General features: G+C 43.9%; 1 protein-coding gene across 1 annotated transcript in view; it reads right to left on the bottom strand.

The window, feature by feature from the left end:
- The window catches only part of Uggt2 (UDP-glucose glycoprotein glucosyltransferase 2), a 177479-nt gene that overhangs the window by 15187 nt on the left and 137534 nt on the right, over positions 1–24758 (bottom strand). The window contains exons 35-38 of the mRNA XM_052190641.1: positions 23290–23450; positions 22248–22362; positions 10797–10913; positions 7997–8123 (exon numbers count right to left, since the gene is read on the bottom strand). Of these exons, the coding sequence (XP_052046601.1) occupies positions 7997–8123; positions 10797–10913; positions 22248–22362; positions 23290–23450 (520 nt within the window). The remainder of the gene's footprint in view (positions 1–7996; positions 8124–10796; positions 10914–22247; positions 22363–23289; positions 23451–24758) is intronic.

Genomic DNA, 24758 nt, shown 5'->3' with positions numbered 1-24758 from the left:
CTTTCTATCTCCAAAGTTGTCTCCCTTTGAGTTTTCTTAGTTGTTTCTACTTCTGATTTTAGATCCTGGATGGTTTTGCTTAGCTCCTTCACTTGCATGTTTGTGTTTTCCTGTAATTCTTTAAGAGATTTTTGTGTTTCCTCTTTCATGACCTCAGCCTGTTGACCAAAGTTCTCCTGTATTTCTTTAAGAGATTTTTGTGTTTCGTCTTTCATGACCTCAGCCTGTTGAGCAAAGTTCTCCTGTATTTCTTTAAGAGATTTTTGCATTTCCTCCTTGTTGGCTTTTGTATTCTCCTGGATTTCTTTCAATGATTTTTGTGTTTCCCTTGCAAGGGCTTCTACCTTTTGATCCATTTTCTCCTGAATTTCTTTATGTATGACCTTCATGTGTTCCTGTACCAGCATCATGACCAGTGATTTTAAATCCAAATCTTGTTTTACTGGTGTGATGGGGTATCCAGGACATGTTGGTAGAGGAGAATTGGGTTCAGATGTTGCCATATTGCCTTGATTTCTGTTAGTGACGTTCCTGCGTTTGCCTTTTGCCATCTAGATCTCACTGGTGTTAGTTTATGTTGTCAGTGCTGGTCTCACCAGTGCAAGCTGCCCCTTCCCAGTTGGCCTCTGGTGCACAGCTTACCTCCTGCACTGCTTGTAGACAGTGTGCTGCTGCCCAGGCTGTTCCGATCCCAAAGCAGGCACCCGAAGGCTCCCGCTGGGGCCCGCTGGATTCACTGGAGCACACTGACTTCTCCCAGCTGGCCGCCCGGAAGCCCAGCTAGCCACTTGCAGGACTTGGAGATGTAATGCTGCCGCCCAGACTGATCTGGATCCGGAAGCGGAGAGAGTAGAGCTAAGGGCTTCTGCCTGAGGCCTTGCCCCAGATTGTGTCTGTGGAGCAGATGGAGCCCGTGTGCACTCCCAGGGAGTGCAGATGGTGTATGCTGCTGTGATCTCCCCTGTGTTCCGCTCACTCCGCTGGGCAGCCGATCTGCCAACCGGGCTGTCGCACACAAGGTTAGCCTGGTCGCCCAGTCCCTGAGTCCAGGCAAAAGCCTGGGAGGCCAAGGTCCGAGCAAAGTTCCCCTAGTCACCAGGGTTTGCCAGGTGACTAGGATGGCGGGCGTGTGCGCCCGCGCTCCCTGAAAGCGCAGGGAGAGTCTGCTTTGCTAACAATCACCTGGGCGGGTTGACTCACAGATGGCCCACCAAGCCGCCCAGTTCTTGGGGTCAGTCCTGTGCCTTTTGGGGCCTGGACCCCCGCTTTGTTAGCCTTAGGCTATGCCTGTTACAGGTCTGCCCGCCTGAGCTCTCTGTCGTCCTGCAGGCAAAATGGCGGCGCCGCGCTCGCAGGCCTGGGCAAAAAACCTCCTGGTTGGGTTGGCACCCCCGATGGCCCCCCGACCCGCCCAGGGCCTGGGTGCAGGCCAACGCCCGTCGGGCTCAGACCACCGCGGTGTTGGCCTCGGATTATGTTTGTGTACCTCAGTCTGTCCGATTCCTGGAGTACGGAACCAAGATGGATGCTCCTCTCCTGACTGGTGGGAGGCCGAGTTCTGAAGTGGCCTCCGTGCAGGAAAGGCGCAGCACAACTGCAGCTGCTTGCTGCCCGGCTGGTCAGCGAAGGTCAGTGGTTGTGGGCGCAGGGCCTAACTGGTCCCTGTGACGCCTTGGTTCCACTGCTGATGGCCCTTCAGCTGGAGCAGCCACTGCTGCCGCTGCCGCTGCCGCCGCCGCCGCCGATCTCCCACTACTACCTCTTAAAATCACATTTTGACCTCCACAACTGATACTGGGAGCCCACTCACACAAATGGACATGAAATCCAGACAAAAACAAAACAGAGAAATATTGGAGTTAACAGACATTACAAACAAAACAACCTAATGTATTTACAGAACATTTCACCCAAACACAAAAGAATATAACTTTTTCTCAGCACCTCCTGAAACTTTTTCCAAAATTGTCCACATACTCAGTCATAACGCAAGTCTCAACAGATACAAACAAAATTCCCCCTGTGTCCTTCAGACCAGCACAGATTAAACCTGGGTTTCAACAACAAAAGAGAGAACAGAAAGCCCACAACCTCATGGAAAATGAAGAACTTTGTACTGAATAAGTACTGGATCAAGGCAGAGATAAAGAGATCAAAGTTGTTCTAGAATTTAGTGAAAATGAACTGAAGACACAACATCCTCAAACTTATGGGACACAATGAAGGCGGTGATAGGAGGAAAGCTCATAGCACTGAGTGCCTTCATGAAGAAATTGGAGGGATCTCATACTGCCTGCCACCTTAGCAGCACACCTGAAAACTCTAGACCGGAGGGAAGCAAGCACACCCAAGAGGGTATATGGTAGGAATCAAACTCAGGACTGAAATCACAGAACCAGAAACAAGAGAACAATATAAAGAATCAATGAAACAAAGAGTTGGTTCTTTGAGAAAATCAAGATGGCCAAATCCTTATCTAAACTAAAAGTTGGAGGCAGAATATACAAATTAACAAAATCAGAAACTAAAAGGGAACATAACAACAGACACTGAGGAAATCAAAAAAAAAATCATTAGATGATACTTTAAAAGTCTACTTCATAAAATAAGAAAATCTAAAAAGAATGAGCATTTTTGATAGATATCACTTACCAAAGTTAAATCAAGATCAGATAAACAATTTAAATTGAACTATAAACCCTAGAAAAAAGAAGTAGTCATTAAATGTCACCCAGCCAAAAAATGGCTGAGGGTCAGATTTAGCACAGAATCCTACTACATTTTCAAAGAGCTAATGCCAATCCTCCTCAAATTATTTCACAAAATAGTAACAGAAAGGAAATTGTCTATAGCTGGTCTTTTGGCTACTTTGTTGGTTCTTTTTAATTCCACCCTCTTCTTCTACTTTTCAACCCCTTACCACGAGATAGGAGAGAAAAAAAGGATAGAGGGAAAAGGGGGTAACATTCTCATTAAATTACTTCCTACTGATATAGGGGCATCAAGTTCCTTTGGGCAAGTTTGATCTTGACCATCAGGATATCGAATTTCCTCTTCTTGTTTCTTCTTTGCACACATCTACTTAACAGACTGCAACCACTAGCAACCAAAAGCAACCAACCAACAACCCATCACTAAAACCAAACCCCTAGTTGAGTTCTAACATTTATATATTCTCCAAACATCACGCAATCACAAAACTATCTGAGCTGGCAAAATGCCCCTGCTAGAGCATGGGGAAAATCACAATCAGCTGCTGTGGACGTCTGAAGCAGCTCCATATCCCACACCTGAGATTAAAGCAAAAACATATTCTTATAATATTTCTGTACTGTTTTAAGAAATGAAAATTATCACTGTAATTGCCAAATTAATTTTATGAAGCCATAGTAACTCTGATATCCAAACCACACATAGATTCAACAACGAGAATTATAGACCAATTTCCCTGTTAACTCTAGATGTAAAACACTCAACACAATACTCTAAAACAAAATCTAAGAATACAAATTAGAAAAAAGAAACAAGAGAACAATATGAAGAATCAATGAAACAAAGAGTTGGTTCTTTGAGAAAAATCAACAAGATGGCCAAATCCTTATCCAAACTAAAAGTTGGAGGCAGAATCTACAAATTAACAAAATCTGAAAGTGAAAGGAAACATAACAACAGACATCGACAATTCATCTAAGAGCTCAAAAAGATAATTCACATAAGCTTCATCCTACAGATGATTCAACAAGAAAGTCAGTCCATATGATCCACCATCTAAACAAACTGAAAGAAACCTCCCTTCCTCACATGGTCATCTCACTAGATGCCAGAAAAGCCACTGACAAATTCCAACACCTTTCATGATAAAATTACTGGAGAGATTAAGGGTAAAAAGAACATATCTAAACATAATGAAGGCAATTACAGCAAGTCTATAGCTAAGATCAGATTAAATGGAGAGAAACTAAAAGCATTTCCATTAAAATCAGGGACAAGTCAAGGCTGCCTACTCTCTTCCTAGCTATTCAGGATAGTTCTTTAACTTTTAGCAAGAGCAGTAAGAAAACTAACAGCGATCAAGATAAAACAAATTGGACAAGAAGAAGTCAAATTATTGATATTTGTAGTTAATATTATAGTATGCATAATGGACTCTAAAAATTCTACTGGGAACTCCTAAAGCAAGTAGCTGGATACAAGACTAACTGAATTCAAACAAACAAACAAACAAACAAATCAAAAACAAAAATACACCCCCCCAAAAACCCCCCAAAACAAACAAAAAAATCATTACCCTCCTATATACAAATGACAAACAGATTGAGAAAGAAATTAGGGAAACAACACTTTTACAATAGTCTCAAATAGTATAAATATCTTGTGTTAATTTTAATTAAGCAACTGAAAGACCGATATTACAAGAATGTCAAGTTTTTGAAGAAATAAATAAATAAATAAAGAAAGAAAGAAAGAAAGAAAGAAAGACATTCAGATGGATAGCCCTCCCATGCTCATGGATCTGTAGGATTATCAAGTAAAAATGGTCATCCTACCAAAGGCAATCTACAGATTCAAAGCAATCCCCATCAAAATTCCAGCACAATTCTTCACATACCTTGAAAAGACAATTCTCAACTTCATACGGAAAAACAAAAACCCCAGGACCATTAAATCAGTCCTGAACAGAGCTGCTGGAGGTCTCACCACTCCCAACTGCAATACAGGGTTACAGATAAAACCATATGGTACTGTCATAAAGAGAGATACTGATCAATGGAATCAAATCAAAGACCCAGACAGACATAAGTCACACATATGACTCTGGACGTTTGATAAGGAAGTCACAAATACATACTGGAAAAAAAGACATCTTCAAAAATGGTGCTGGACAATTTGAATGTCTGCATATAGAAAATTCAAAGAGAACTTTATCTATCACCCTGCACAAAACTCAAGTCTAAGCTGATCAAAGACCTCAACCTAAAACCAGATACTCAATCTAGTAGAACTGAGAGTGAGGGATGCTCTTGTTCTTGTTGGCACAGGAAACAACCTCCTGAAGAGAACAGCACAGCCACAAAGATCAATAATCAATAAACAGGACATCATGAAACTGAAAACTTCTATAAGGAAAAAGATATCATCAATTGGACAAAGAGGCATCCTATAGATTGGGAAAAGATTTTTTACCAATTCCATATCCAATAGAGGTTTAGTTTCCAAAATATATGAAGAACTCAAGAAACTAGACATCAACAGACCGAATAATCCAATTAAATAATGGGGTACAGATCTAAACAGAATTCTCAACAGAGGAAACTCAAATGGCCAAGAAACACTTAAAGAAATGTTTAACATCCTTATTCTTTGGGGAAATGCAAGTCAAACCACTTTGAGATTCCATCTTTCACCTGTCAGAATGGCTAAGATCAGTAACACAAGGGACAGCTCATGCTGGTGAGGGTATAGAGCACGGAGAACACTCCTCCATTGCTAGTGGGAGTGCAAACCTGTACAACCGCTATGGAAATCAGTTTGACAATTCCTCAGAAACTTGGAAGTCCATCTACTTCAAGATCCAGTTATACCACTCTTGGGCATATATCCAAAGGACTTCCTATCCTACTACAAGCAGCTTTATTTATAATAGCAGGAAACTGGAAACAACCTAGATGTCCATCAACCAAAGAATGGATAAAAATTATGGTTCATTTGCACATTGAAGTATTTCTCAGATGTTAAAAAGAGACGTCATGAAATTTGCAGGTAAATGAATGGAACTAGAAAAGATTGCCCTGAGTGAGGTAACTCAGACTCAGGAAAACATTTTATGTACTCACTTATAAGTGGACATTAGCTGTGAAGTAAAGGGCAAGCATGCTACAATCCACAGACCCAGAGAAGATGAGTAACAAGGGGGGCTCAAGGGGGACACAAGGATCTCCCCAGGGAGGGGGAATAGATTTTGCAGGTGGGCTTCAGTGGGTAGGGATGAGGGGTCTGGTGCAAAGGGAGGAGTGGAGGGAGAGTCTTGGGAGGAATGTCTGGATTGGGGGACTTGGGACACAGTATGAAGTCTGGTGTAATAGAAACTCCCTGGATCCATAAGGGTGACCCTAGTGAAGACTCCTGCTAATGGGAGATATGGAACCCGAACTGGCCATCTTCGGTAATCAGGCAAGGTATCCAGGTATTGGGTCACTAACCAGCTACAAAATCTTTGACCCACAACCTGTCCTGCTTGCAAGATGTGCTGGGGCAATGGTGGCTCAGAGCTTGTAGAAATGGTCTAATCAATGACAGGTTTAATTTGAGACCCATACCACAAGTGGGAGCCCATGCCTAAAACTGCCTGGATGACAGGAACTGGAAACTAGATGGCCCAGAGGCCTAGAGCAGAACCAAACATGACTGGTTAAAAAGTCAATGAAAGGGTTCCTAATAATACTCTGCTACACTCACAGATCAGTGCCTACCCCAGCTGTTACCAGAGGCTTCCTCCCACAGCTGGTGGAAGCAGATGCCGAAACTCAGAACCAAGGGCTGGAAGGAGTGTAGCAGTCAGAGGGGTTGAGGACACCAGGACAACACGGTCAACAGAATCACCTCACTGGGGCTCACCGGGACTCATGGGGCTCACCCAGGCTAACCGGGGCTCACCGGGACTCACCTGGGCTCAGCTAACTGGGGCTCATGGGGCTCACCTGGGCTCACCGGGACTCACCAGGGCTCATCGGGACTCACCGGGACTCACCAGGGCTCACCGGGACTCACCAGGGCTCACAGGGACTGAAGCTGCAAGCGCGGAGCCTGCATGGGTCTGACCTAGGGCCTCTGTGTCTATGCTGTCCCTGTGACTCCTAACACTGCGAGTGTATGTGAGGACGTCTCTGACTCTGGTCTGTTCTCGGGACCTTTTTCCTCTACTGGGTTGCCTCCTCAGCTGTAATATGAGAGGAGGTGCATCTTTCTATGCCTATTCAGTAGACATTCCTGGGGGGGGGGTGTCTTTCTTTTCTGAAGGAGTGGAGTGTATCTGTGTGTGTGTGTGTGTGTGTGTGTGTGTGTGTGTGTGTGTGTGGAGTTGGGGGGAGGATAGGGTAGAAGTGTATTGTATGAGAGACTAAGTATTAATTTTCAATGACATGGCATTAGATATCCTGGATGAAATGAATAAATTCCTAGAAAGACAAACACTTTTGTTGAATGATTGTTTTGGGTGAAACCATGTTAAGGTAATGGCAAGTTTTAGATGTAAGTGGAAGAACATCTAGTCCAAGACTTTCACCTCATGGTTAAAGATGCTAGGACTGAACCAGGGAAGCCTGGGCCAGCAATGACAATTCCCAAGGCAGAAGCAAGGGTTTTAATGAGCTATGTATGACTTTTTCTTTCTAGTTTTGAGGGCTTGTTTGGACTTTCACATTTGGGAAATTAATATCATCTTAGAAATAAAATTTCTTTTAGTAAATTTTAGTTTTAGTTTTAGTAAATTTACTACCCATTGACATAAATATGTGAATTAAAGCTATATTCTGTCTTAAATGTGCTAAAATGTTGCAGAGAAAGCCATTAATATATGCAATTAATATATGTTTTAATAAAAACTTGTGAGCTTAGTCTATGTAAAATAAATATTTAAATGTATTATATTATCGATTTGATTTTTTGTGTGCATTTCCCCTCATGTATGTGTGTGCCATGTAGGGGATCAGCGTCTGTGGGGGGCCGATGAGGGCGTCAGACGCCTGGAACTGGAGCTACTGGTGGCTGTGAGCCACCATGTGGGTGCTGGGAACTGGCCCTGAGTGCCTGCAGGAGCAGCCGTGCTCTTACCTGCTGAGCCCTCTCTCCAGTCTCACAATGAAATCTGAATTACATCACCTCCTTTCTTAATGAGATACTAACATGACACATGGGTTCACCAAGGCCAGTCTGTGACTCATCCTGAGCTTGCCAGCACTACACAGACATCACATGTCGCTGCGCAGCAAGCACTTACTCGCACTTTTCTTCTTATTTTCAAGATGCTCTAATAGTGTCCGGATTTCTGTGTCATATCCGACCCACTCTGGGACAATCCTTGCAGCAGCTTCTAGTTTGGGTTCTTTCGTTTTGGGATTATTGCACTAAAATTCAAACAAAAATTGTTAGCAAAACAGAAACAACTTCAATAACAACAACAACCAAGACCACATTACAGGAAACAAAGGGAAAGCGTGGGGGCCTGGTATGCCACTAGGGAAGTCGTGATGTAATGCAGTTGTGAAAAGCACTGGGTGGCTGGACATTGCCAGACTAAAGGACAGCGGGGCTGCTTGTCCACTCCTTTATGTCGTCTGAGAAGAGAACACAGCAGGCAGCTGTCGGGCAAAGGACAACGATGCACTCTGCTCTGCTCTGTGTCATGTCACTCTGTCCCGTCCTGCTCTAAGGCAGACCTACCTATCACCCGCACAGAACAAAGGCCTAACATGATACAGCTCATAAAACGTAATACAAGACATGCTCACTATGTAGAAGGAAGCAACAGTTCTCTGGCAATCATCTCCTCTTGCCTAATGAAGACTGTACTACTCTGCTCTGCAGTGATCTATGCTACACTCTGAGTCTTGTCCAAACTCTTTCAAGGGATCACTAAGACTGGGGGACAAGCCTGGACTCAGATCTTAGGGACGCAATCGTGCGCTTCAGTTTACTGTAGATGCCGACAGGAAATAGAATCTGGTTAGCCAGGGAAGCAAGCCCCAAGCAGCTGCTCTGAAATGCCCTGGCTGGGCAGTTCTGTTATCATTTCCCCTTGCTTGGCAGCCCTAAGTAAAGATGTGACAGGAACTGAGAGGAGGCAGCTGGACACCTTGTGGTTGGGCCAACCTGGCAACTAGAACATGGCCCAACCTTTTCTGCCACATGTCCTTTATAAAATGCCCGACTAGCAGCTCAGTGGCTCCGTTTTCTGAGTGACGAGCAGCTCAGTGGCCCTCTATTTCCCTCTATTTTCCAGGCCCCTCCTCCTTCCAGGAACTTTCCTCTCTGTCCATTAAACTCATGTGGTGAGGTGAATGAAAATGGTCCCCACAGGTTCACGCACTTGAACTCTCGGTTCCTAGTAGGTGCAACTGTTTGGGAGAGGCGAGGGGCGGGGCCTGCTTAGCAGAGTCCATGCTATTCCCAGTTAGCCCTCTGCCTTGTGCTTGTTCAGCAAGAGGTGAGCTCCCAGCAATTGCTGCAACACCGCGCTGCAATGCCTGCTGATCGCTGTCATGCTCCATGCCATGATGGACATGGATTCTAACCCTGTGCAGCTGTAACAGCCCAGTCAACGCTTTTTTCCCCTGTAAGTTGCCTTGATCAGGGTGTTTTATCACAGCCATAGACAAGTAAGGCGGAGGTTGGTACTGGGGGCTGTCCTGTTTGGTTTTTGGAGAAGTATGGAACACTTGGGGATTTTGGATTAGAACATGGTTAGACACTGTGAGTGGGACTTCCTGGGCCTCCTGGTAGGCAGGGGTGCTGGGGTAATGTGGCTGTAGCTCCTGCTCAGGGGCTCTCAGAAGGAAGCAGGATTGGCTACATATTATCCACTGGGCTAGAGTCCATTCTGGTGATGTTGTGGCAAATACTGTAGATGCTTTCTGCCTTGTCTTAACCACTGAGTCGTCTCTCTAGCCCCATGTTCCTTAATTTTTAAGTGTTTTTGAAAAAGAGCTGATTTGTGTCAACATTAAACTTCATGCCACCCTTTCTGTGTGTGCTCCTGCTAGGAGACACCTGTGCATCCAAAACCCAAAGCTCCTCCAACTGTAGGTACAGACATTTCACCAACGCCTACCGACAAGGAGGACTTCAGGACTCAGGATGTACTCCCAACACCTGTTTGCATGTTTACCTTCTTCTATAGTAGTCTATCTAGTAGAGAGATTGCAGAAAAGGTTTTCTCTTTCCTTTAGTTTTGAAAGTTTTGATGGATTTGGTATTTGGCTTGGCAGCTAAGGTCTTTCAGAGTTTAAAATATATTATTCAAAGCCTTCATGGTTTTTAAAGTATCTGCTGAGAAATATGCTTTTATTTTGATGGACCTGCTTTCATAAATGAACTGGTGTTTGCCCCTTGAAGCATACATATATTTAAAATATATTTTCTTTTTTTATGTATTTGGGGATCTATCTGTAATATACTGTGGTAAAGTTCCCCTTTGGTCTTGTCAGATAGAGACCACAGCCAGTATCTATCCCTAGTTTATTAATTGACTGAAAACTCTGGTTTTCTCCTCTGCCCACAATTCACAGACATGTTCTTCTCACAGATCCCCGGGTCTCACATGTTCCATTTACACTTTGTTTTGAATTTATCTTTGTACCAGTTGCCTTTAACCTTCTGTCCTCACAATCGGCACGCTGTGGGGCACCTTAGGGACCCTGGGCACAGTCAGCAAGCCATGGGGCACCTTAGGAACCCTGGGCACAGTTGGCACGCCGTGGGGCACCTTAGGAACCCTGGGCACAGTCGGCACGCCGTGGGGCACCTTAGGGACCCTGGGCACAGTCGGCACGCCGTGGGGCACCTTAGGGACCCTGGGCACAGTCAGCAAGCCATGGGGCACCTTAGGAAACCTGGGCACAGTCGGCACGCTATGGGGCAGCTTAGGGACCCTGGGAACAGTTCTTTACTGAATGTGTCAGAGACTAAGCTTGAGAAGCAAGGCGGTGACGTGTGTGCGCCACGTGGCTCATGAGACCTCTTACTCGAATGTGACCATTCTTTGTGGCTCACGCGTACTTGAGGCCCACGCACTTGCTCACCAGATCGATTGTCTTGGCTCGTTGCTTAGATTCGTCATCACACCAGGTTTCACACCAAAGCCAGTCTTGAGGAAGAGACTTGATGGCAACTTGGTAAATCATATTGTTGGGAAGATCCTATGAAAAAAGACAATATGCTAGAGACTGAAGCTGTCACTTAGACTTTAAATTTTCATAAAAACCCATCCAATTTCAGATATCTCCAAATATGAAGATTGCCGTGCCTAACTTCAGCTAATAATTTTGTGTCACATCATGTATGAACTCATGACTTAGAACCACATCCACAATCAGACAAGGAGGAAGGTCTGAGAACCAGCCTCTGCCGCCTGCTGTGCACAGCCTCATTTTCTCTACTGTCTTGCCAATCAGAACCAGGATATAACGCATCAGGCGCTGATGTGTGCCTGGTCTTGTTACTTCATTTTTAAATTTAAAAAATGTTTATCTTTATTTATGTGTATGGTTGCTTTGTCCATCCATATGGAAGTGCACTCTGCATATGTACTTGGTGCCTGTTGAGGCCAGAGGAGAGCACCGGATTCCCTGGAAGTGGAGGTACAGACAGTTATAGGCCACTGCTGGCAGTGCCAGGAACCAACAGACTGTCTGGAAGAGCAGCCATGCTCTAACCCGAGAGCCTGCTCCAGCACCTGTGTGGAACATCACACATTCTCCACATTCTCAAGCAATTTCCCATCTCTTTGTTGGTAAAGATATTGCAAGAACAAGTTCCCGTTTCTGCACGCTCAAGCTTACTAAGCAAGGATTGCTGGCCTATGGCTTCAAGCAGATTTAAAAACATAGGCCTAGTAGCTAAAGACAGTCTTTTAGAGCAATTTAGTGTATTGTTACTAATTATCTATTTATATTCCAGTCATAGAGCCCTTCCTTCTCTCTAGAAATGTAGATTTCTCAGCATGCTACCTAAGCAAAACACGACCTAATGAAAGTATCTTGCGTCAGATGAACCAGGTATCCCGACGCTTTGGAATTTAGGGTTCTACTCTCACCAGTCCCACTAAACATCTTAGAGGAAGTCCTAGAAAAGTACAGTAAAACAAGGTATGGGAATAGAAATATTTAGACTCAAAAGAAGAAATGACTCTACTGTTATCTGCAAGTGAGAGGACTGTTATTCAGAATATGCTGTAGATAGTGAAAGAGACACCTGTGCTAACAGGAAGAAGGAAACGACATCACTTGTAACAGGAAGAAGGAAATTATATTGAAGCATATTATACTGAAGGAAAATGACTACAACCAGAGAGCACCACACTAAACAAATTAAGCCTGCCTCAGAAAGACAAGGATGTTTTATCTCATATGGAATTTTTATATAGATATATAAAACCATGTATATACAAAAGAAAACAAAAAAGCAAATAGAGAAACTATAGTATTTATATACAATGGAGTTGTCAAGGAAAAGCCAAATCCTGTCATCTGCAGCAAAGGTGAGGTGGAGAACACCATGTTCCGTGAGACAGGCAGTCAGTACAGAGACTGACATCTCATGCTTTTTCTATGCATGGCAATTAACAAATCCAACCTGAAGTGGAGTATGGACTGGAGCCTGGGAAGAGGACCAAGGGTGAGCAACGGGAGAGCAGCTGGCTTCAGTCAGGATTTACTGTTGAAAATATCACACTGAGTTCCATTAATATGTAAAATTAATGTGTTAATGCACAAACCCAAGAATATAGACTGTGACTTCATTTTTGTTGGTTTCCCTCTTTCTCAGACCTTTCTTTGCTCCGGTGATAAGGCCATCTGGCAAATAGTGCTTGCAGCCCATAGTCAGCAGAGGAATGACTATGTAGTGCAGTGGCTTTTGAAGAAGTTCTACAACTCAGAGAAGGCCTCATGGTATCAAGTACCAAAGAAGGTGATACTGAGAGGTGCAGTAGAGCATCCAGCTATGCCTGTTCGGACTCCTGACATGGAAACAGCCTTTTTTTTCCTTCCAGGCTTTATAGTTAGAAGTTATATATCAAGAGATCGCTAATATAAAATTGTTTCTGGGTTTTGTCTGTTGAAAATCAAGCTGTGAACAATCATGTGCAAGACTATGGGTGACATACATACAAGTAGGTATGCATTTAATCTCAAAAGAAATAACCCAAGCTCTTACATTCCTCAAACACAAAGTGCCGCGTTCAGCACTGGGAGCAGCACTGGGCACCCCTTTGGCCGCCATGACACCTTCATGGGAACAGATGGCCCTACTTCACACTGAGAACCCAAACCTCACTGGCCATTCTGAACTCCTTTCTACCATGTTTTCCTATTTTATTTCTTCTCTAAAAACAGCCACACACATATATGTATACACACATATACACATATATTGTAACTAGAATTGAAGCATTCTAAAGGAATATGAATGGTTTTAGTAAACAGAAATAATAAGAATTTTTGGTTGCACTGTCTTTTTTTTTATTCGATATAATTTATTTACATTTCAAATGATTTCCCTTTTCTAGCCCCCCCCACTCCCCGAAAGTCCCGTAAGCCCCCTTCTCTTCCCCTGTCCTCCCACCCACCCCTTCCCACTTCCCCGTTTTGGTTTTGCTGAATACTGTTTCACTGAGTCTTTCCAGAACCAGGGGCCACTCCTCCTTTCTTCTTGTACCTCATTTGATGTGTGGATTATGTTTTGGGTATTCCAGTTTTCTAGGTTAATATCCACTTATTAGTGAGTGCATACCATGATTCACCTTTTGAGTCTGGGTTACCTCACTTAGTATGATATTCTCTAGCTCCATCCATTTGCCTAAGAATTTCATGAATTCATTGTTTCTAATGGCTGAATAGTACTCCATTGTGTAGATATACCACATTTTTTGCATCCACTCTTCTGTTGAGGGATACCTGGGTTCTTTCCAGCATCTGGCAATTATAAATAGGGCTGCTATGAACATAGTAGAACATGTATCCTTATTACATGGTGAGGAGTCTTCTGGGTATATGCCCAGGAGTGGTATAGCAGGATCTTCTGGAAGTGAGGTGCCCAGTTTTCGGAGGAACCGTCAGACTGCTTTCCAGAGTGGTTGTACCAATTTGCAACCCCACCAGCAGTGGAGGAGTGTTCCTCTTTCTCCACACCCTCTCCAACACCTGCTGTCTCCTGAATTTTTAATCTTAGCCATTCTGACTGGTGTAAGATGAAATCTTAGGGTTGTTTTGATTTGCATTTCCCTAATGACTAATGAAGTTGAGCATTTTTTAAGATGCTTCTCCGCCATCTGAAGTTCTTCAGGTGAGAATTCTTTGTTTAACTCTGTACCCCATTTTTTAATAGGGTTGTTTGGTTTTCTGGAGTCTAACTTCTTGAGTTCTTTATATATATTGGATATTAGCCCTCTATCTGATGTAGGATTGGTGAAGATCTTTTCCCAATTTGTTGGTTGCCGATTTGTCCTCTTGATGGTGTTCTTTGCCTTACAGAAACTTTGTAATTTTATGAGGTTCCATTTGTCAATTCTTGCTCTTAGAGCATACGCTATTGGTGTTCTGTTCAGAAACTTTCTCCCTGTACCGATGTCCTCAAGGGTCTTCCCCAGTTTCTTTTCTATTAGCTTCAGAGTGTCTGGCTTTATGTGGAGGTCCTTGATCCATTTGGATTTGAGCTTAGTACAAGGAGACAAGGATGGATCAATTCGCATTCTTCTGCATGCTGACCTCCAGTTGAACCAGCACCATTTGTTGAAAAGGCTATCTTTTTTCCATTGGATGTTTTCAGCCTCTTTGTCGAGGATCAAGTGGCCATAGGTGTGTGGGTTCATTTCTGGATCTTCAATCCTGTTCCATTGATCCTCCTGCCTGTCACTGTACCAATACCATGCAGTTTTTAACACTATTGCTCTGTAGTATTGCTTGAGGTCAGGGATACTGATTCCCCCAGATTTTCTTTTGTTGCTGAGAATAGTTTTAGCTATCCTGGGTTTTTTGTTGTTCCAGATGAATTTGATAATTGCTCTTTCTAACTCTGTGAAGAATTGAGTTGGGTTTTTGATGGGTATTGCATTGAATCTGTATAGTGCTTTAGGCAAAATGGCCATTTTAACTATATTGATTCTACCGATCCATGAGCATGGGAGGTTTTCCCATTTTTTGAGGTCTTCTTCCATTTCCTTCTTCAGAGTCTTGAAGTTCTTGTCATACAGATCTTTCACATGTTTGGTAAGAGTCACCCCAAGATACTTTATACTGTTTGTGGCTATTGTGAAAGGGGTCATTTCCCTAATTTCTTTCTCAGCCTGCTTATCCTTTGAGTATAGGAAGGCCACTGATTTGCTTGAGTTGATTTCATAACCTGCCACTTTGCTGAAGTTGTTTATCAGCTGTAGGAGCTCTCTAGTGGAGTTCTTTGGGTCACTTAGGTAGACGATCATGTCGTCTGCAAATAATGATAGTTTGACTTCTTCCTTTCCAATTTGTATCCCTTTGACCTCCTTATGTTGTTGAATTGCCCGAGCTAGTACCTCAAGTACAATATTGAAAAGATAAGGAGAAAGGGGGCAGCCTTGTCTGGTCCCTGATTTCAGTGGGATTGCTTCAAGTTTCTCTCCATTTAGTTTGATGCTGGCTACCGGTTTGCTGTATATTGCTTTTACTATGTTTAGGTATGGGCCTTGAATTCCTGTTCTCTCCAAGACTTTAAGCATGAAAGGATGCTGAATTTTGTCAAATGCTTTTTCAGCATCCAATGAAATGACCATGTGGTTTTGTTCTTTGAGTTTGTTTATGTAGTGGATTGTATTGATGGATTTCCGTATATTGAACCAACCCTGCATTCCCGGGATAAAGCCTACTTGATCATGGTGGATGATCGTTTTGATGTGTTCTTGGATTCGGTTGGCAAGAATTTTATTGAGTATTTTTGCATCGATGTTCATAAGGGAAATTGGTCTGAAGTTCTCTTTCTTTGTTGGATCTTTTTGTGACTTTGGTATCAGCGTAATTGTGGCTTCGTAGAAGGAATTGGGTAGTGTTCCTTCTGTTTCTATTTTGTGGAATAGTTTGAAGAGTATTGGTGTTAACTCTTCTTTGAAGGTCTGGTAGAATTCTGCACTGAAGCCATCTGGTCCTGTGCTTTTTTTGGTTGGAAGACTTTCTATGACTCCTTCTATTTCTTTAGGCATTATGGGACTGTTTAGATGGTCTAGTTGGTCCTGATTTAATTTTGGTATTTGGTATCTGTCAAGGAAATTGTCCATTTCCTCCAGATTCTCCAGTTGTGTTGAGTATAGGCTCTTGTAGTAGGATCTGATGATTTTTTGGATTTCCTCAGTTTCCGTTGTTATATCTCCCTTTTCATTTCTAAGTTTGTTAATTTGGATACTTGCTCTGTGCCCTTTGGTCAGTCTGGCTAAGGGTTTATCTATCTTGTTGATTTTCTCAAAGAACCAGCTCCTGGTTTTGTTGATTTTTTGTATGGTTCACTTTGTTTCTACTTGATTGATTTCGGCCCTGAGTTTGATGATTTCCTGCCTTCTACTCCTCCTGGGCGAAATAGCTTCTTTTTGTTCTAGGGCTTTCAGGTGTGTCATTAAGCTGGTAATGTATGCTCTCTCCATTTTCTTTTTGGAGGCACTCAGGGCTATGAGTTTTCCTCTTAGCACTGCTTTCATTGTGTCCCATAGATTTGGGTATGTTGTGTTTTCATTTTCATTGTGTTCTAAAAAGTCTTTAATTTCTTTCTTTATTTCTTCCTTGACCAAGGTATCATTGAGTAGAGTATTGTTCAGTTTCCACGTGTATGTGGGTTTTCTGTTGTTTCTGTTGCTATTGAAGACCACTTTTACTCCATAGTGATCAGATAGGAGGCATGGGATTAGTTCTATCTTCTTATATTTGTTGAGGTCTGTCTTGTGACCAATTATATGGTCGATTTTGGAGAAGGTACCATGAGGTGCTGAGAAAAAGGTATATTCTTTTGTTTTAGGATAGAATGTTCTATATATGTCTGTTAAATCTAATTGGTCCAAAGCTTCAATTAGTTTCATTGTGTCCCTGTTTAGTTTTTGTTTTCCTGATCGGTCCATTGAGGAAAGTGCAGTGTTGAAGTCACCCACAATTATTGTGTTAGGTGCAATGTGTGCTTTTAGTTTTAATAAAGTTTCTTTTACGAAAGAGGGTGCCCTTGCATTTGGGGCATAGATGTTCAGGATTGACAGTTCTTCTTATTGTATTTTTCCTTTGACCAGCAAGAAGTGTCCCTCAGGGTCTCTTTTGATGACTTTGGGTTGAAAGTCAATTTTATCTGATATTAAAATGGCTACTCCAGCTTGTTTCCTGAGACCATTTGCTTGTAAAATTGTCTTCCAGCCTTTTACTCTAAGGTAGTGTTTGTCTTTGACCCTGAGGTGTGTTTCCTGTAAGCAGCAAAATGTAGGGTCTTGTTTGCGTATCCATTCAGTTAGTCTGTGTCTTTTTATTGGGGCATTAAGTCCATTGATGTTAAGAGATATTAAGGAATAGTGATTGTTACTTCCTATCATTTTTGACGTTATTTTTTAAATTTGAATGCTTAACTTCTTTTGGGTTTGATGAAAGGTTACTATCTTGCTTTTTCCAGGGTGAAGTTTCCCTCCTTGTATTGGTGTTGTCCTCCTATTATCCTTTTTAGGGCTGGGTTTGTGGATAGATATTGGGTAAACTTGGTTTTGTCATGAAATATCTTAGTTTCTCCATCTATGGTGATTGAGAGTTTTGCTGGATATAGTAGTTTTGGTTGGCATTTGTGTTCTCTTAGAGTCTGCATGAGATCTGCCCAGGACCTTCTAGCCTTCACAGTCTCAGGTGAAAAGTCTGCTGTGATTCTGATAGGTCTTCCTTTATATGTTACTTGGCCTTTTTCTCTTACTGCCTTTAATATTCTTTCTTTGTTTAGAACATTTGGTATTTTGAATATTATGTGATGGGAAGTATTTCTGTTCTGGTCCAGTCTGTTTGGAGTTCTGTAGGCTTCTTGTATATTCATGGGCATCTCTCTCTTTAGGTTAGGGAAGTTTTCTTCCATAATTTTATTGAAGATATTTGCTGGCCCTTTAAGTTGTAAATCTTCTCTCTCATCTATGCCTATAATCCTTAGGTTTGGTCTTCTCATTGTGTCCTGGATTTCCTGGATATTTTGGGTTACAAGCTTTTTGCATTTTGCATTTTCTTTAACTGTTGAGTCCATGGTTTCTATGGAATCTTCAGCATCTGAGATTCTTTCTTCTATCTCTTGTATTCTGTTGTTGATATTTGCATCTCTGTCCCCTGATTTCTTCCCAAGGCTTTCTATCTCCAAAGTTGTCTCCCTTTGAGTTTTCTTAGTTGTTTCTACTTCTGATTTTAGATCCTGGATGTTTTTGCTTAGCTCCTTCACTTGCTTGTTTGTGCTTTCCTGTAATTCTTTAAGAGATTTTTGTGTTTCCTCTTTCATGAGCTCAGCCTGTTGACCAAAGTTCTCCTGTATTTCTTTAAGAGATTTTTGTGTTTTGTCTTTCATGACCTCAGCCTGTTGACCAAAGTTCTCCTGTATTTCTTTAAGTGTTTTTTGCATTTCCTCCTTGTTGGCTTTTGTATTCTCCTGGATTTCTTTCAATGATTTTTGTGTTTCCCTTGCAAGGGCTTCTAACTTTTGATCCATTTTCTCCTGAATTTCTTTAAGTATGTCCTTCATGTGTTCCTGTACCAGCATCATGACCAGTGATTTTAAATCCAGATCTTGTTTTACTGGTGTGATGGGGTATCCAGGACATGTTGGTAGAGGAGTATTGGGTTCAGATGTTGCCATATTGCCTTGATTTCTGTTAGTGACGTTCCTGCATTTGCCTTTTGCCATCTAGTTCTCACTGGTGTTAGTTTGTCTTGTCAGTGCTGGACTCACCAGTGCAAGCTGCCCCTTCCCAGTTGGCCTCTGGTGCACAGCTTACCTCCAGCACTGCTTGTAGACAGGGTGCTGCTGCCCAGGCTGTTCAGATCCCAAAGCAGGCACCCGAAGGCTCCCGCTGGGGCCCGCTGGATTCACTGGAGCACACTGACTTCTCCCAGCTGGCCGCCCGGAAGCCCAGCTAGCCTCTTGCAGGACTTGGAGATGTGGTGCTGCCGCCCAGGCTGATCTGGATCCGGAAGCGGAGAGAGTAGAGCTGAGGGCTTCCGCCTGAGGCCTTGCCCCAGATTGTGTCTGTGGACCAGATGGAACCCCAGGGAGTGCCGACGGTGTATGCTGCTGTGACCTCCCCTGTGTTCCGCTCACTCCGCTGGGCAGCCGATCCGCCAACCGGGCTGGCGCACACAAGGTTAGCCTGGCCGCCCAGTCCCTGAGTCCAGGCAAAAGCCTGGGAGGCCAAGGTCCGAGCAAAGTTCCCCTAGGGCTATGACTGTTAATTGGGTCCGCCAGGTGACTAGGATGGTGGGCGTGCGCGCCTGCGCTCCCTGAAAGCGCAGGGAGAGTCTGCTGTGCTAACAACCTCCTGGGCGGGTTGACTCACAGATGGCCCACCAAGCTGCCCAGTTCTTGGGGTCAGTCCTGTGCCTTTTGGGGCCTAGACCCCCGCTTTGTTAGCCTCAGGCTATGCCTGTTACAGGTTTGCCCGCCAGAGCTCTCTGTCGTCCTGCAGGCAAAATGGCGGTGCGTGCGCAGGCCTGGGCAAAAAACCTCCTGGCTGGGTTGGCACCCTGATGGCCCCCCGACCAGCCCAGGGTTTGAGTGCAGGCCAACGCCCATCGGGCTCAGACCACCGCGGTGTTGGCCTCGGATTATATTTGTGTACCTCAGTCTGTCCGATCCCTGGAGTCCGGAACCAAGATGGATGCACCTCTCCTGACGGGTGGGAGGCCAAGTTCTGAAGTGGCTTCCGTGCAGGAAAGGCGCCGCACAACTGCAGCTGCTTGCCGCCCGGCTGGTCAGCGAAGGTCAGTGGCCGTGGGCGCAGGGCCTAACTGGACCCTGTGTCACCTTGGTTCCACTGCTGATGGCCCTTCAGCTGGACCAGCCACTGCTGCACTGCCGCCGCCGCCGCCGCCCTGCACTGTCTTTCATATCTGCTTAAATTATCTGAAATGTTTTGTGGCAATAATGAATAATTTAATGGAATGTGAGGGAAAGGTGCTTGTCAGGTGGGTAAGTATATATTTTTTACAACTTACTTTAATGAGTTCAACCTCCCCTCTAGCCCACCACCTATCAGAGGTAGTGGAAAAGAAAGGTTATTAGGTACAGAGGAAGTAGACCTGTTTAGAAATAGTTTTTTGGGATGATTCCAGTTTTTGTTTTTCTCAGTCCTGTCCACCCGGCAGACACCACATGTGAATCACCAGCTGCAGTCCAGTCCACCTGGCAGACACCACATGTGAATAACCAGCTGTAGTTCTGTCCACTTGGCAGACACCACACATGAATCACCAGCTGTAGTCCTGTCCACCTGGCAGACACCACACGTGAATCACCAGCTGTAGTTCTGTCCACTTGGCAGACACCACACATGACTCACCAGCTGTAGTCCAGGCCACTCGGCAGACACCACAAATGAATCACCAGCTGCAGTCCAGTCCACTTGGCAGACAACACACATGAATCACCAGCTGTAGTTCTGTTCACTCTGTAGACACCACACATAAACCAGCAGCTACAGTCCAGTCCACTCTGCAGACACTACATATGAACCAGCAGTGGCAGTCAAGTCCACTCAGCAGACCCCACATATGAATCAGCAAGGACAGCTCAATCCAGAAGAAACTGAGTGGCCTGACAATTGGCCCAAGTCTGGGGAAGCAGCAAGAAGCTGTAGGAACCTCACAAGTTCTTTCGTGAGTTTCTGTTTATGACATCATCTCAAGCAAAGCTCAACAACACAATGTAAGGTGAACCAATAGATGCCTGCTATCAGCAAAGATTAGAAAGGCAGAGAAAAAAAACCCTCAAGTTCCCAATGTCTGTGGGGGTCATATTTATATTCTTTCTAAATATCACTTGTGTCTGCTTCAGCAAAACAACATTACAACCTAACTGAGATGTCCAAGAAACCAGCAATTCCCACTTTACAGGTGTCTTCAGGGACACTGGAGAATGAATTTTGTTGAAGATTAATGAGCACACAAAAGAGATGAGAGGGAGAGGGAGGCTTATTGCATGTGAAGGACTGTATGTTATGACTGGAATGAAGGAAAGGAAGGCAACTAAGTAAGACAGGTCTCAGAGATGGAAATGGGACAGGTCTAGAAGAAGGGAATAGGACAGGTTACAGAGAAGGAAATGGGATAGATATCAGGGAAGGAATGAGACAGGCCACAGAGAAGGAATGGGACAGGTCACAGGGAAGGAAATGGGACAGGTCACAGGGAAGGAAATGGGACAGGTCACAGGGAAGGAAATGGGACAGGTCAGAGAAGGAAATGGGACAGGTCACGGGGAAGGAAATGGGACAGGTCACAGGGAAGGAAATGGGACAGGTCAGAGAAGGAAATGGGACAGGTCACGGGGAAGGAAATGGGACAGGTCACAGGGAAGGAAATGGGACAGGTCACAGGGAAGGAAATGGGACAGGTCAGAGAAGGAAATGGGACAGGTCAGAGAGAAGGAAATGGGACAGGTCAGAGAAGGAAATGGGACAGGTCACGGGGAAGGAAATGGGACAGGTCACAGAGAAGGAAATGGGACAGGTCACGGGGAAGGAAATGGGACAGGTCAGAGAGAAGGAAATGGGACAGGTCAGAGAGAAGGAAATGGGACAGGTCACGGGGAAGGAAATGGGACAGGTCAGAGAGAAGGAAATGGGACAGGTCACAGAGAAGGAAATGGGACAGGTCACGGGGAAGGAAATGGGACAGGTCACAGGGAAGGAAATGGGACAGGTCAGAGAAGGAAATGGGACAGGTCAGAGAGAAGGAAATGGGACAGGTCAGAGAAGGAAATGGGACAGGTCAGAGAGAAGGAAATGGGACAGGTCACGGGGAAGGAAATGGGACAGGTCACAGGGAAGGAAATGGGACAGGTCAGACAGAAGGAAATGGGACAGGTCACGGGGAAGGAAATGGGACAGGTCAGAGAGAAGGAAATGGGACAGGTCACGGGGAAGGAATTGGGACAGGTCACAGGAAAGGAAATGGGACAGGTCAGAGAGAAGGAAATGGGACAGGTCACAGGGAAGGAAATGGGACAGGTCACGGGGAAGGAAATGGGACAGATCAGAGAAGGAAATGGGACAGGTCACAGGGAAGGAAATGGGTCAAGGCAGAGAGGGAGGAGTAAGCAGATTAGGAAGGGAAAAGTGAGAACAGTGCTAGATTAAGAAATACTCTGAGCTTCAAATAGGCAGTTATGCGTGAGTAGAGGTATTTGTATAAAGAGAATGAGCTTGTAAAAGATGTGGTAAAGAAACAACTTTTTATGAAGGATTGAAACATTTTATACACAATTTAATTAGTCATTAAAATTTGTCATAAAAGTTTACTTACCTGATCTAGGTTTGAAAGACTATTTGGATCTTGGCTAAGAGCTTGGTACTGGCCCCGGAGCCTATCTCCTGCTGAAATTCTCCTGAACTTCTTCAGATCCACCACATACAAGGCACTGAAAGAGGAACACTCCTCAGCAGTCTGTGCTGCTCCTGTGCCCCCCTCCTTACAGCAGTGGTCCCTGCGCAGGCTGTGTGGTCAGTTTTGTGGCCACACCCAGGAAGAGGGAATGCTTGAGGATATGCCTTTATCAGCCTGGCCTGTGAGCACATCTGCAGTTGCAGTGCATCTGATAACTGAAGTAGGGATGTTCAGACCCCTGTGGGCGGGGCGATCCCTGTGCACTGGGTTGTGGGTACACAAGTGAGCAATGGAGAGTGAGCTAGGATAGTGTTTCTCTGCTGGTCTCTGCTGCATTGCACGTCTCCAGGCTCCTGCTGGAGTTCCTGTCCAGCCAGCCCTTTATGATGGACTGTAAGCGGCAGAATCAAACCCTTTCCTGTCCTCCTCAAACAGCTGTGGCTAGGGTGGTTACCATAGCAACAGGAAGCAAACAGGATGGATACCTCAGAACCTAACATGTTTCTTTCATAAATCTTAGTCCAGTGTTCTGGTATTTTTGCAGACTTTGAGGTTTTATATAACTGTGGCAAAACCTATATACTTTAGGGTCACCTCACACATTTCCAGGTTTTCATGAAACTCATAGCCCTATAAACAATAAACTGTTAAAAGACAGCATCTGCACTTCGTAATGGGCAAGCCAAACTTGCTTCCGGCAGCGGTTAGGTGTACACTCCTGAACCGTATCATTTGGTTCTAACTCTTGGTTCAGCTAAGTACTAGGCAAGGAAGGCCTGATCAAGCCAGCTGATATGGACTGCTTCGGTTTCCATGGCCATGAAAGAGGAGCTGAGATTGTGCGAGAACTCGTATGAGTTTGTGTACACCCAGGACTTCACGGATGCACAGATTCACGGAGTCACATTATGAGCGTGAATGTGCATTGATCAGCCATGACGGAGAACATGCCCTGTCTTACCTGATGTGGTATTTCCTTTTTACAAGATGGGATGCCCAGTATCCTGTTTTCCAGAAACGGTATCCATCCATTTCAGTGCGGCTATCACAAAATGGAGTGTATCCGTAAGGAGCTCCACCCAGGTCGAAATCTCGAAGTTCTTTCAGGTCATGTCTCACAATCTAAGCAACGAGAGCAGTGTCTCTGTACATCGCAGACTGCACAGAGCATAAGCTTGTTCTGTGTCATTTTCACATTACTGCACAGTGCACAGAAAGAGAAGGTGCATGGCCTGCATATCATCATGAACACGAATTTATTGCATATTAATTTTTCCTCCTTGTTCTTACAAATTAAAAGAAACATAAACTTAATGTTCTTTATCTGTATTTGTGGTCTTACCAGTAGGAATACATATCATTTATAGGAAAGCTAGTTTATAAAAACACATTTTGGGAAAGGGTAAACTATCACAATAGCACACAACACTTAATTCCTCAATGTATGAATTTATATTGGAAAATATTAATTTGAATCATAATGTCAGTCTTGATTTGAAAAGTAGCTTAAATGAAAATGTTAACATGTTTTAATTTTTCAGTTTTTTAAAAAATATTTGTTTATTTAATGTATATGTATGGGTGTTTGCAAGTCTGTGTGCCATGTAGAGCAATGCCCATAGAGGCCAGAAGAGGGCACTGGATCCCCAGGAACTGGAGTTGTTGATTGGGTCTTAGACAAGAGCAAAGTCCTTCTAACTACTGAGCCCTTTCTCCTGCCCTGTGTTTTACTTTTCAATTGTCTCAAGCTTGCAGAAAGAATACTAGTGAAAATGTTGAGGGAAGGTAAGAGAATTCTATTTTAAAATCTTACTCTTTTTTTTCTTCCCCTAGCCTCCTGTGTGTGTGTGTGTGTGTGGTGTGGTGTGTGGTGTGTATGCTGTGTGTGTGTTTGCCTGAGGACAGAGTTCATCCTTCCACTTTTACTTAGGTTTTAGGGATTGAACAGGTCATGTTAGGTTTGCACAAGGCCAGAGCCTTTCCCTGCTGAGCCATCTATACGGCCCACGGGAGCATCTATCAATTCAGTGTGCGTGGGTGGAGGTTCTTGGTTACTGCTTTCCTTGCCTCTCCTGCACTAAAGTGTTCACTATAGTAACTGAAATGAGCGGGAATGAAACACCAGCACAGGAGGGTAAATGACATCCTTATTTTCTGTCGGGAGCCCACCAGGAAAAGCTAAAACCTAGCAGGCCATCTTCCCAAGATGAGCCTGTCTTGGAATAAAATCTACAATAGATTGGCTCTGACCGGCAAGGCCCAGGAGAAATTCATTTTAGGAAAGATTCCTGTTATTAATATGCTTTTCTTGTTATTATTAAATATATAATAACCACTATGTATTGATCCACCCTTTGGAGTAGATTTCTGCAGACCTACGAAGATACATTATCTTGCAGTGATGCTATATAGACACATAGATAATGATTC

Source organism: Apodemus sylvaticus, chromosome 8, assembly GCF_947179515.1.
Source record: "Apodemus sylvaticus chromosome 8, mApoSyl1.1, whole genome shotgun sequence".
Taxonomy (NCBI): domain Eukaryota; kingdom Metazoa; phylum Chordata; class Mammalia; order Rodentia; family Muridae; genus Apodemus; species Apodemus sylvaticus.
Note: the sequence above shows the minus strand (reverse complement) of the source record. Positions and strands in the feature narration are given on the sequence as shown.